The following is a 14,120-nucleotide window of genomic DNA, read 5'->3' as shown; positions in this document are numbered from 1 at the left end:
GAGCAGGGGGTGGCACTGTAGAGCCAAATCTAGAGAAACGTTCAAATGCAGCAAAGCAGAGACACAGGAGAGAAAGTGCATATTTATAGGGCTTGTCACTGTTGACGTGGTAGAGGTGATCCTCATTAGTTTGGGTAGCATACACTATGTGCAGAAATAAAGTGGCCTTAGTTAAATGGAATTGGTGAGTCTTCAAGTCATAATTTCTTCCTCCTGAAGTTTGTAAATGAAACGATTTCCAGATTCCACCCTGTTGTACAGGTAGTCGACTTCAGTTCACGCCCTTAATAATATAAAACAAATCTGTTCCAACCTGCTTTTCCAGTCTTTTACTCAGACACACAGGTATCTGATTGGTTACTCCCTCATCCCCACCCTCCCTCCCCCAACCTACATGTCCTGAGTTCTGATAAAGCGGAACAGAAACTAAACTCAGATGTCACTCTGCTGCTGTTTCTCAGAGTGTGCACTTGGTGTTTGTTAGAGCTAGAAAATGGCGGAAGCAATTTCTCAGGAGGAAGACTCTTTCACATGTCCAGTGTGTCTGGATCTGCTGAAGGATCCAGTGGCTATTCCCTGTGGACATAATTTCTGTATCAGGTGCATTAAGGGCTGCTGGGATACGGAGGACCAGAAAGGAGTCTACAGCTGCCCCCTGTGCAAACACACCTTCACTCCCAGACCTGTCCTCTACAAGAACCCTCTGATTGCTGAAATGGTGGAGAAATGTAGGAGGATCAGAATCCAAGCTGCTGCTCACAATTATGCTGGACCTGGAGATGTGGAGTGTGACGTCTGCACTGGGAGAAAACTCAAAGCTGTGAAGTCCTGTCTGGAGTGTCTGGTGTCTTACTGTGAAGCTCATTATAAAGTTCACAATAAAGTTAATCCTGGACGAAAACACTCAGTGATTGATGCCACAGGCCCGCTACAAGAGAGGATCTGCTGTCGTCATGAGAAGGTTGTTGAGATATTTTGTCGTACCGATCAGAGTTGTATCTGCCTTATGTGTCTGATGGACGAACATAAAGGTCACGACACAGTCACAGCTGCTGCAGAATGGACTAACAAACAGGTGAGCACTGGAGCTACACTTCATTTCATATGAGAGGTCTGATACACATATATAATGTGTTTAACAAGAACATTATACTTCTTAGTCAACTGATTTTCTGCAGAATCTCTTTCTCATAAGAGAAGACACAAAAGAGGAAATCATTATCTGGTGCAAAGTGCAAAATGATACAATACAATCTGACCATCTGTTAAAAATGGACATGGCAGTATCCACCTGAAAGTACACAAAACGTACATTTTGTTTTTGTTCACGCACTGAGCCAGCTTGACTTGTGTTTAATGCTTAATATCAGTTATACAACTGAAATGAATTAATGTTGTTTCTACACTATTTATTGTTCAACAAGAAATGATTCTGCTTTATTTGTAATCATGACTTTGCTAAATGAATAGGAAGCATAGTAAAAGGAGAATTCCAGCGTTTTTTCACATCGATTTCTTCACTTTGGGGGCATAAACATGATCACCGTACCGACAGTACTCAGTGACCTCCAGTACAGAGATCTATGTGAAGAATCGCTGGAATTCTCCTTGAAGCATGTCTGTATTTGAAACAACAGAAGCAGTTGGGGCAGAGCCAGAAGAGATTCCAGCAGAGAATCCAGGAGAGAGAGAAGGAGCTGCAGGAGCTGAGGAAGGCTGTGGAGACTCTCAAGGTGAGAAGATATCAGCAGACTGATGAAGGATTCAGCTCTCTGTTATTGTAATCAGTATGGCTGCTGTGATAAGCTATTAGCAGATCACAGATATCCATAATATAATTTCTTAGAATGAATTTTGTCTTGGTCTGTTGCTCAATGTTGGACATGTGCTGAAGTTGTGATAAAAAAAAAATTAAAAAAAACAGACACATGCAAAATCAACAGATATTAGAAATGAAGCTACAAAATATAAATGCTTAATCCTGGGGATAGTGAGGGGATAGAGCAGTGACCCCAGTCAGCCCGGATTTTCGGGACACTAAACCTGCAACTGGTAACACTTTACTTGACGGGTGAGTTAATAACACATTCATAGCAGCTGTCATAAACTGCACATAAAGCAATAATGACTGTTTCATGAGACATGACAACATTAATACCAAACCTTTCATGAATGTGGAAGACAGAACGACGAGAACTTGTCAAAATAAAAGTCCAAAGTCGCAAAGTAGCATTGCCGTTTTTGTTCCAAACCTCTTACCTGATCACATCACATCTGAGTCAACAGGCTACTCCAGTGCCAAAAAGTCAGAACAGGGTCAAGCAAATAATATTTGTTTCATAAAAATGTATTTGCTTTATGATGTAACCTTTGCAGATGATTTCTCATTTTTTGCTACTGGGAATCTCCAACCGCTCCAGGTTACACAAATACGGGTCAGCTGAATGTAGGCTAGTTTACCTCCCAGTGTTAAACTCTGTGATTACGAATACTTCACAACTTGTATAGTAAAGTGACATTTGATGTAGACTTCATAAGATATTCATGAAATATTTACAAAGGCTGGAGTGATTAAATTAATGGTATCCAGGTTACACAAATACATTGACTCAGATGTGACGTGATCAGGTAAAAGGTTTGGAACAAAAACGCAAATGCTGCCTTGCAATTGTTGGACTTTTATTTTGACAAGTTGTTGTCGTTCTGTCTTCCACATTCATGAAAGGTTTGGTATGAATGTTGAGTCATGTCTCATGAAACAGTCATGAATGCTTTATTTGCAGTTTATGACAGCTGCTATGAATGTGTTATGAACTCACCCGTCAAGTAAAGTGTTACCCTGCAACTTGACCGCAACACCAAATAGCCAACACCAAATAGACTTGTTGCTATGGCAGTCAGAACGCATGCTCAACCGTAGTGACAGCACTCCCGTCACACTGCCCTCATCTGCGGTGTGCCCATGTGTTCCACACACACTGACGTCCCTCACACATCCACTTAATTCTCCCATCCCACGGTGCCCCACACACTCTAGTGCTTCACACATCTCTGGGTGAACCCAGCCTGATCTGACAGCGGTTTCTTTTCCGCCCTGCAGCTCAGGCTGGAAGCCTGTACATCTCTTTCTCCTGCTTCCGTTACACTTTTGCGGGGGCCAATCACAAACTGGCTTATCCACCTGGCGCGCTATTGGCATGTATAAAACGATGATGATAGCGGGAGAGCCTGGAGTCACCCGGTTTGTTGGTCAGATTGGTGAATGACTATCCAATTGCGTACAGAGTCATTTGAACTATGCCCGTTGATCACACCTCTTGTACAGTAGAAAATACATAGCGGACTCCCCAGACTAATGTTCAATCTTAAAAGACAAGTTCTACTTGTCTAGCAGTAAGAAGTTGTAATTCTTTGCCACACCTCCCTGTGTGTGTCTCCTGCCCTCCTCTTTGTGTGTCTTCTAACAGAGCTCTGCACAGACAGCAGTGGAGGACAGTGAGAGGATCTTTACTGAGATGATCCGCTCCATTGAGAGAAGGCGCTCTGAGGTGAAAGAGCTGATCAGAGTTCAGGAGAAGGCTGAGGTGAGTCGGGCTGAAGGACTCCTGAAGCGAATGGAGCAGGAGATTGCTGAGCTGAAGAGGAGAGATGCTGAGCTGGAGCAGCTTTCACACACAAAAGATCACATCCATTTCCTCAAGGTAACATCCACCTGTACTCCTTAAACGGAAATTAATCTATAAAAGTGTTAGTGGGCGAGGTGGAGAAGAGGTAACGTCATTGACTGGTGATTGGTTGACCATCGTTTGATTCCTGAACTAGCCACTGTAAGTCTGTGACACTTTGGATAAAAGTGCCTGCTAAATATCAGTTAACTTTTTTATTTCATACCTTCCTGTGCAACGTATAATATATTTAAAAATTAACGGTGTGTCATCAAATCTATATGTGTGCTGTGATGAGGTAAAAAAAACATATTGTATTTATTGCTTTACAGTAGAGTATCTAACAGGAACAAACACTTAAACACACTAATGCATTATTACACACACACACACTAAACAGACTAATTTAATCCATTATTGTCTGCAGCCTTTGGGGAAACAGCCCTCACTGAATATTCAGGTGGACCGTCTCACTGTGTGTGTTTCTCTCTGCAGAATGTTGTGTCAGTTCACTTATGATGCACCCTTTGAACACAACCCTAACTGAATATTCAGATATTTTTATCTGTAGAATGTCCCATCAATCAAAGAGTCTCCTCACTCTAAAGACTTACCCAGCGTGACCTTCAATCAGAGTCTCTCTTTTGAGGCTGTGAAGGAATCTGTGTCTGCAGTGAAGGTGCAGCTGGATGGCATCTTCAAGCAGGAAGCCGCCAAGATATCTGCAGCAGGTTGAACAAACTACTTGAGACATTGTACATTTCTAATTGTTATGGATTCATTCTGACTATTTTCTGTCTCTCAACAGTGACACATATCCAGATCATCCAGTCTTTAGAATGTGAGTCTGTCAAAATTGCATTCCCTTCTACAGTTGAGATTTAAAAAAAAAGGGTGAGGCTATTTGCAGTGAATGCTGTTTGTACCCCGGTGCACACAGCAATGTGTTCTATTAATACCCCGTCTGGTAGAAATATCAGTGTATGGTATTTGTTGCCCTGTGCATTTACCCTGACATATTGATCACACAATGTAATTATTATTTTTTTGTTTAAAAAAAACGAGCAACGTGTTTTTGTTGTTACATCAAAGGGTGTGAATAGCTCAGCTGTGTGGCCTATGCTATTCATACTAGGGCTGCAAATAGACACTCTGAATAAGGTATGCTGTTTGCATCACTTGTCAGGTTTCTTAAAAAGTTCGGACCCAAGTGCAGAGTTAGTTCGAAAGTTTATTTAACAGAAGAAAACAACTCCAACAAAAACCGTCCCGTCATACGGTGAAAACTGAACAAAGGCAGAACCTCGGTCACAAAACAGAAAAAATGGCAAAAGGCTAGTGATGTGCCCAATGAAGCGAGGCTTCGGAGCTTGTGTCGAGCAGAAAGGGGCGTGCCAGATGAAGCCCCGGTTCGAGGCTTGTGTCGTTTCCATAAAAATCACGTGACTGATGACAAACGAGGCCTCGGTTTGTGAGTGTGACATCTGAAGCTTCGTTTGGGACACACACCCACGTGACTGCTTCGGAATCTGACTCAAAGGCTTTTGTTTCATAAAAATCTATTTGTTTTATGACCTTTGCAGATGATTTCTCAACTTTTGCTACTGGGAATGTCCAACCGTTCCAGGTTACACAAATACGGGTCAGCTAAATGTAGGCTAGTTTACCTCCTAGTAACTCAGTGATTACGAATACTTCACAACTTGTATAGTAAAGTGAGATTCGATGTAGACTTCATAAGATATTCATGAAATATTTACAAAGGCTGGAGAGATTAAATTAAAGGTATCCAGATTACACAAATACGATGTTGGACTTTTATTTTGACAAGTTGTCGTCAGTCTGTCTTCCACATTCATGAAATGTTTGGTATGAATGTTGAGTAATGTCTCATGAAACAGTCATGAATGCTTTATTGTGCAGTTTATGACAGCTGCTATGAATGTGTTATGAAATCACCCGTCAAGTAAAGTGTTACCAATATCCCTAACGGAATGCATGTCTTCGCCAAAAATGACAAAATACGATGTTATATTAATAATGCAAATGAACGGCAAACTTTGAAATATAGTCTGAAATGAGATGTTATTATCATTTAGACAACAGGGATATACACGGTTTATAACGTTGTGGACGGCCACCAAGCGTCTTCTGCCCCACGGCTGCGCGCGCATCTAGTTTTGTTGGTAAACGGGAAACCCGTGTATTTTTTTATTTAAAAATACTGCAAAATATTCTCTATGTGATGATGTCATAAAAGCACAAAATGATGCAAGGAGCCTCTAATTGGTGCTGACTTATAGAACTGCTATTTTAGCCCACAATCAGTTGGCTCCGACAAACATTTGAATCTGGTCTGTTGGATTTGTTGTGTGGTTTGAGCAGTCTCACGACACACACACACATATATATATATATATATATATATATATATATATATATATATATATATACAGTACAGTATATCATTTAAATGTGAGTGGAGTGTGGGCACACTAAAAAAAAAGTAGATACTACACACAGGTGTAATGAATAATTGGTAATTAGCCAACAATGGTTTATGTTTATCGCAATCAGCTAATGTGAGAACAGCTGTTGCTGAAGCATCAGCTCTGGTCTGAAGCACTGGTGTGAAGTCGTACGCTAGTAAAGATGAGCAAGTTTACCTCAGAGCAAAGGACACCGACAAAGGCAACCATGTCCTATTGTCTCCATGCCAATCTTTAACAGAAAAAATGTCAGATATCTCAATGAACCACAATGACATCAATAGATGGTAAGGTGTTGAGTGTGTTTGAATTCCCTTCCCATCCTTTTCAGCATTCTACAGTGGGGACAAGTTCACCTTGTTTAATTAAATAACAATTCTATTTCCTTATTAGCTGCATACTTGAGGTTGGAGATATTAAGGAGAGAAGAAATACTCTTTTCTGATTGGCTGGCGGGTGGCCTTTAATTCTGAATAACAGGACACCGTTCCATATCAATGCTTATGAATGGTAACTATAACAACCATAGTAGGACGACGGTTGCAGCGCTCTAGAATCTTTTGGTTGCAGGCTTCCCAACAATGGAATCAACTGTAAACAAGCTAACTGTCCATGCTAAAGTTGTACAACAAGCTGAACTAGTGAGCTTCTTTTTAAACAGAACCGCGTGTTTACAGTGTTTACAGTGGCAACCGGGTGATAAGCGGGATAACGGCCTTCGAGGTGAGTCCAGTTATACGGAATTAATGGACTTCCGCTGCGCGTCGGGGAGTTTTTGCCCCTCGCCCTCGTCCATTAATTCCGTATAACAGGACACCTCGGCGGCCGTTATCCCTTACATATCAAGTTTCTCACATACTAGAACTTCAAGATACATAGGCTTATGATTTTCTTATTCAGTTCTGCACTGGACTTGAATTACGAAATTTGGCACAGATACACAATTATGATTTTGGCCTATTCATTATAATGTGGTTAATTGAAAGCTCTGTCAGTCGTTTTGGATAAGCATCAGCTAGATGACTAAATGTAATTGTAAATTCTTGAATTATTCTTCTGATCACACTACATGGACTTGCATACGGTATTTTGGTATGACGGGCCAAATTGAATTGTTTTTTTCTATATAGTTTTAATAGGCTAAATGTTTGGGATATTAAAAAGCTTTTTTTGCAGTGCTTCCATACTTCCTTGAAAAAAGTATTTTGAGTATTTTCTAAATACAAAAATACAGTATTTTATTTTGATACATAATATGGTTACTGTATTTTGTAGTTTATTTTGATACATTAAAAATGAGGGTATTAGGTATTTTATTTTGAAATACATTCTGATGTACAGTATTTTTGCCCATCCCTGCCTATTCCCTAGCCTGACGAGCCAGACCCACATTAACATGTAGGGTCTGGACACTCACCGTTCGCAGTGCTCAGTCCGAGGGGCGGGATAATCAGTTGTCTTTCAAATTCCCTCTGCACGCAATAGGACAGCGGCAGCGCTATGAGTCCCATGCGTTTCCCACCAGAGGAGCTAGTTGGCTAGTTCAAACGTTTGCCAACTTAATAAAAGCTTAACTCGTGTCACACTGTTCGCCAACAGCAACATCCATCTTATTTGTTTTCAAGTAGCAGGGAATTCAAGCCAAACCGTTGCAACTCTGCCATCAATCATTATGTTAAGCCCATCTAACGACTCTATACACGATTTCATTGGCCCGGAGAAGTTTCGATATCTGGAGCTCACAAGCCAACGGAGAGTTGCTAGACTAGCCCTGGCAGCAAATGTAATTTGCTGCCGCTAGGGGCGCGTCTAGATTTTTAGGCTACCTATTCCCAGCATTAGAACAACACTTTGCGATGGTTAGCTTGTCACCTGTGACGATATATGCTAGGCCCATACGCGTAGATTACGGTGGGGATGGGGGGGATATGTCCCCACCCCTATTTATAATTAGAATTTTGTCCCCACCACTTCTAAAAAAGTGCAAACCAATTGCGACCGAAAAAATCCCCACATACTGAAATCATCGAGTCTAAACCATGCGATAGGCGCGCACAATGACATCCTCACAGCATGCACACCTGCCTCGATATGTGTGGATCGAGTGTTGCGTGGTTAAGGTTTTTTAACATCCGCACCCACCCGACCCTCCAGTCATGTAATGGCTGTTAGAGTTGACTGTAGCTCGGAATGCAATCGGTTGCCATAGTAGGCTATCCTAAAATCCAGCGATAAAACAAAGCATGAACTCGAGCGTCGGTCTGGCCTATATGTACTGTATATTGTAGGCCTAAGTGACTGACCTAACTGGGTGCGTTTGAAGATGTCTGATGAAATCAGACGTTGTTGAATAGGCATAATTTATCCTGGTGCCACACACCTTGCATGTAGCTGTTCGCTTATTTCCTCTGTGCACAAAGTTATTGTAACCGAAAGTAATGATAAAAGGCACAACTCCGGAAGGACTTGTTGTCGCCATGGTCAATGCATTTGTTTTAAATATATCTGTGAGTGTGCGCACATAGCGCATGCGTTGCACATTATGGCAAAGGGGCCATGCCGCTCATTATACGTTTCCCAAAGTATATGTAGCAATAAAATAAAATAGAAATACATTAATAAATTTAGATCAAAAAAAGCAATAATTGCATGAAATACAGCTTGTTCAGGAGTCTCGAAGCTCGAGTCCGAGTCAAGTCTGAAGTCTTTTGAGTGGAGTCGCAAGTCAAGCAACCTTGTTTTTGCAACCTATAAGTACAAGTCCTATAAGTACAAGTTTTTTTACATTTCTATCCCTTAATTCTCTTTAATTCAAGTTCACAGCACAAAGATGACATGCACTAGAAGAGCATTTATGCTTTATCAAGAATAAAAAAGATAAGCGTGGCACCGTTCTAGATGTGTCATTAAATTAATTGTGCTATTTTGCGAGGTATGGAGAGATCTTTCGGTTTCACACACAAAGTGCACTTCATATCCTAGTTGTCTCTGACAAATTGAAAATAATGAGCGTAGGATTATGTCCAGGACCAGTAACAGGAGATAACGTTCTGCTATTTGCGCAGATTTTTTCTCCTCTGTTGTTCTTGCAGTGTTGTTTGCGAATATGTATCAAAACAAAACACCACTTAATTTCAGGTTAAAATTCATTGTAATGCACATTACTGAAGTTTGTACCAAGTAAAATATTACCCAATTTTTTTTGTAATGCCTTACATTAGCGTTACAGCAAAAAGCAATATATTACAGTAATTACATTACTTTTGTAACTCGTTACTCCTAACACTGCCACTGAGCTATCTACATCCTCACCCATAGAAGATTTTGCAGGCCTGAGTGTCATAATCACGGAATTTCTGTTAACAAACTGACATTTGTATGTATTCACTGAACAAAGATTATGCAAATAAAACACAACTTTTCCACCTGAAACTTAATTTGAACAAATATTAGTACCGAAACCTTTCAGAATTCTTCACTTTCTGCTGACGAAACAACTAATGTCCACCATGCTTTGTGTGCACTAGAGCAACGTGTTTTGTTGTTACGTCACAAGGTGTGACAAGCTCTGCTGTGTGGCCAAGGCTATTCGTACCAGGGGTGCAAATAGACATGCATGTCACAGATAATAAAAACAAACATTTGTCCAAAGGTGGAGTACACATGAAAATAATATAAATATTCAGAGCAAATCTGTGTTGGTTTGTTCTGTAGATTCTGCATGAATGAGTGTCTCTGTGTTTGTTCCCAGGTACTGATCCTGAACTCCCAGTCAGAAGAACTGACAGTAAGGAACGTCTGCCACCTGAGAGTACGTTTTTACTGACTGATTCTATCAGCTTCTATACCTTTATTTCTGGGGTCTAGCAAAGGACTTATAGTTGCATTGAATCTTTTCATCTGTAAAAATGCTTTCAGCTGCCAAATCTAATAAGCATGGGGGTGTGGTTTGGCCCCAGAGTTAAGAAATTGAAGGGGAATTCTGGCAATTTTTCACATAGATCAACGTTTCTCGTGGTCACAGAGTACGGTGGGTAGCCTACGGAAAAAAAAACTAAAACAATCGGTTTTACCTAGCTCGAGTTGCCTCAGCCAACAGCAGACAGGCAGCTACAGCGCTACACTCTGTGGGCATGAACATGGGGGCTCATGAATATCCCGCCAGAGTATAGCATTCATTTTCTTTCCTACCGACAGTACTCTGTGACTTCGAAAACAAAGATATGTGAAAACTCACCAGAATTTCCCTTTAAGGCACTGTATTTTTTATGTCTAAAATTGCCTTAAGACTTTTATGAGGGGTTTAGGAGTGTCAAAACAACAAATACACTAGATCTTTAAATTTGTCAGACGTTGATTTAGATCAGAGATCAGAGTAAGAATTCAGCTTTAATGAACAGTAACCTTACAATTGAATCCAAACCAGTAGATTACACCCTTTATGTCTACTGTCGTCTTGTGATAGTGAACTGATTGAGGTGGGTGAACTGGAAACATGCCCTTTCCCTCCTCATGAAGATGAGGGACTCTTGAAACTCTCATCTCCATCTTTACTTGTCAGTGGGATGTTGGAGGCCTTTAACATGCAGCTGGGGACTCATAATGCCACATAACCTTCTTTAATACAATCTCTACTGATGTGATATGAAAATGAGTGTGCTGTCATCAGTATGTATTCTCTCTGTGCTGTATAATGTAACTAAGTTGTATTGGTAGTAAAGTGATATTTGCTGTTTCAGTGTCTGATGTCCAGGCTGTTTATTCAGAATCAGTGACCAGAGAGGAGCTCTTGCGGTGTAAGTTGGACACACAAACAAACAAACAAACACACACACACACACACACACATTTAAAATGTGTGAATCAATTAAGTAAGGGATAATGTATAGAACGCCGGTCATTATTGGGAAAATAAGTCCCGGCAGGGTGAACCGGACCCCGACGCGCAGCGGAGGGGTCTTGTTCCGCCCTGAAGGGACTTATTTTCCTAATAATGACCGGCGTTCTATACATTATCCCGCTTATTACACGGCTGCTTGACAAAACAAAACAATAAACTCCCCACGATGTGACTCTTTAGCCTAGGTAGCCTAAGCTATAACCTATTTGTTACCGTTTCGTCGTGGCTTTTGGTGAGAAACAAATAGTTTGCAACAGCACACGCTGAACTTGAATCAAACATTCTTTAGAACACAGCTGATCAACCATCTGCTTTCACTTTTGAATGAAGTTCCAGTCCTTGCGCAGTAATATGAAAGACGTAAATTAGAAGCACAAAGCCCATTTTCCTTGACAGTGGTCTGTTATACTTATAGCAAAGGTCTGTTATTGAGAATTAGCAGACCGCCGAACGTTGGGAAGGCCCATTCAAGTGCATGGAGCATTCTGCAGCACTCTGAAGAGCCGTGTAATAATTGAGAATAATTTTTTTTTTTAAATAATAAGAAGTAAAGGTGGTAGCCTGGTCTACCTGTGCTGCTGCCGGTAGGTGACGTCATAGGCTATCAACGTGCCATTTAAATTTTGCCTGCCTGCAAGATGCGCGCATCGTATTGTTGTTTTAAGAGACTGTGAAAAGCAGGGTAAGATCACTACAGGCAGTCTGTTTCCAAAACCATTTAGCTGATGTTGAAAAATAAACTTGAACATTTATCTCGTTTTGTAGTGTTATTTTGAAGTATATGTTTGCCAGCAAAAGATTTTTAACAAACATAATTTTAAATTTTATTGACTGGTGAAAGTGGCTCGGTTTCTTTTCTATACCAGCTTTTGAAATTGCAATGGGAAAGCATGCATTGTTATATTGAATCATGTATACTCTGTTATTTAGTAACCTACTAGGCCACATGGGCAAATCCGTTTTATGTCCACTATCTCTGGCAGTAGGCTAGTTTACGCAAGCAACTCCTCGAGGCACTTGTAGAAGAAGGCAGGCAGGTAGGCTGTTATGAAATATGCTCCCTACTTCATCTTCCCGTAGAACGGTGTTAAATTGTGGTCCAACTCAGCCAGATGTCCCTAGTGGTCAGCAAGCAATTGTGATTAAAAAAAGTTGTTTTTGTTGTTGTTTTAGGGCTGTCTAAATGAAGGTGTTAGCAGAGAGGGTTAAAGCGGAAAAACAAGGATCTTTGGTGTTAGCGTTACAAATAAAATGAACACAATTGTCGCGGTTACTCCGCTATTGAGATTAATCTGCTGTATCCTCTGTATTAAGATCAATTCTAAGGCTTGGATGGCGACCACCAGGGTATCACATTAAACTCATATCACATTAAACTCATACACATGTTATTGTCATTCCTGACATCCTAGAATGAAGTTAAGAAGGCGAAAAAAACTGTACTTTTCCAAACCTCAACTCTCCTCAACATTATGAACAAGTATAATTCAAGATGACATACAGTTAAGAACAAAATTATTCATACCCCTGGCAAATATTGATTTAATGATGATTTTCTATTTGTCAATATGCTTGTTCTGACTGAAAATGACACTGCCATGCCAAAGGTTGTAAGACAATATGGGGGAAACATGGAATCAAAAAAAGAAGCGTTTTCATCTTTTTTAACATTTTTATGAAAATCTGTGTGAATGAGTGTCTCTGTGTTTGTTCCCAGGTACTGATCCTGAACTCCCAGTCAGAAGAACTCACAGTTTGACATATCTGCCACCATGCAGTAAGTTTTTACTGATTGATTCTATCAGCTTCTATACCTTTATTTCTGGGGTCTAGCAAAGGACTTAGAAGTCGAATAAGCATGGGGGTGTGGTTTGGCCCCAGAGTTAAGAAATTGAAGGGGAATTCTGGCAATTTTTCACATAGATCAACGTTTCTCGTGGTCACTGAGTGCGGTGGGTAGCCTATGGAAAATAAAACTAATACAATCGGTTTTACCTAGCTCGAGTTGCCTCAGCCAACAGCAGACAGGCAGCTACAGCGCTACACTCTGTGCAGTGGCGTAACAAGCCAATGGTAGGCCCAGGTGCGAGAGCGCTAAGCGGGCCCCATACCGACAAACTATGGCCCAGGATGAATTAGCTCTGATACATGCAATACACATTAAGGGCGACTTCAATTGTTTATGCAAAGGGCCTGAGGCACCGAAGTAGTTTAGTAGTTACAGATTACAATTTCAAATAAAAAACACACGACTACATAACCATTACATGTAAAAAATATAAAAAAATAATTTTATTAACAGCCTGCAGGCCAGGGTAATCTAATATTACTGCATTAACATCAACTCGCATGGAATTATGGGAACACTCAATGCGCTTCTTCAACCCTCTGCTGAAACTGCAAGCGTATTGCTTGCTTATAAACTCGCACTGCGCAGAAACAAAACTTAATGTAGCCTAACTTATTTAACCGTCCAGAAACCAAATAAAATCATTCATATGCATACAATCCCCAATATGCGTGAATTAGGCCATTAGAAGAAGGGCATCTTACGAGCCTTTCGTTGTGCAAAATCGTCAACGATGTTCCCAATATTTAATGCTCTGGCTCTCGTATTTTCAATGGACAGGATAGCTAACCCACGGAGCCTCTCCTGCCCCATGCTGCTTATAGGTATAGGTCTTAATAAGTTTGAGTTTGGAAAAAGATCGCTTAGCTGTTGCCACAGTCACAGGCAATGTCAGAAACAACATGAGCCCGAATGTGGATGTTACACTGTCAATCTACCACCAGCATTTTGGCAAGTTGAAAAATAGATGACTTCTGTGAAATCTCTGCTTTAAAGCAAGACCTGAATGAGAGGAGTTGTGTTTGGAATGTCGGTGCAATGTCCCTGCTATAATGGTCTGACAAACGTCTTGCCTTTTCAAGCAGTTCATCATCACCTGCGAGTTGAAGGGTCATAGGACGTAAAGACTCAAACACATGACAAGTTTCCCGCATACTTGCAAATCTTTGGGAGAGCTGACTGATTATGATGTCCAGAGTTGCATTAAATACCTGCAC

At 40.7% G+C, this 14,120-nt stretch overlaps 1 protein-coding gene across 1 annotated transcript in view; it reads left to right on the top strand.

Moving 5' to 3' along the window:
* The first annotated feature begins 448 nt into the window (after positions 1 to 448).
* LOC143112860 (tripartite motif-containing protein 16-like) overlaps positions 449 to 14,120 on the top strand; it is a 24,253-nt gene continuing 10,581 nt past the window's right edge. The window contains exons 1-8 of the mRNA XM_076275238.1: positions 449 to 1,075; positions 1,638 to 1,733; positions 3,468 to 3,701; positions 4,237 to 4,396; positions 4,474 to 4,506; positions 9,906 to 9,965; positions 10,894 to 10,950; positions 12,772 to 12,831. Coding sequence (XP_076131353.1) covers positions 494 to 1,075; positions 1,638 to 1,733; positions 3,468 to 3,701; positions 4,237 to 4,396; positions 4,474 to 4,506; positions 9,906 to 9,965; positions 10,894 to 10,950; positions 12,772 to 12,831 — 1,282 coding nt within the window. The 5' untranslated portion in view covers positions 449 to 493. The remainder of the gene's footprint in view (positions 1,076 to 1,637; positions 1,734 to 3,467; positions 3,702 to 4,236; positions 4,397 to 4,473; positions 4,507 to 9,905; positions 9,966 to 10,893; positions 10,951 to 12,771; positions 12,832 to 14,120) is intronic.

This window comes from Alosa pseudoharengus, unplaced genomic scaffold, assembly GCF_046254945.1.
Source record: "Alosa pseudoharengus isolate Yale_2024_CS ecotype anadromous, Long Island Sound unplaced genomic scaffold, YU_APseudo_1.1 YU_APseudo_1.1_scf_8, whole genome shotgun sequence".
In the NCBI taxonomy this organism is placed as follows: domain Eukaryota; kingdom Metazoa; phylum Chordata; class Actinopteri; order Clupeiformes; family Clupeidae; genus Alosa; species Alosa pseudoharengus.
Note: the sequence above shows the minus strand (reverse complement) of the source record. Positions and strands in the feature narration are given on the sequence as shown.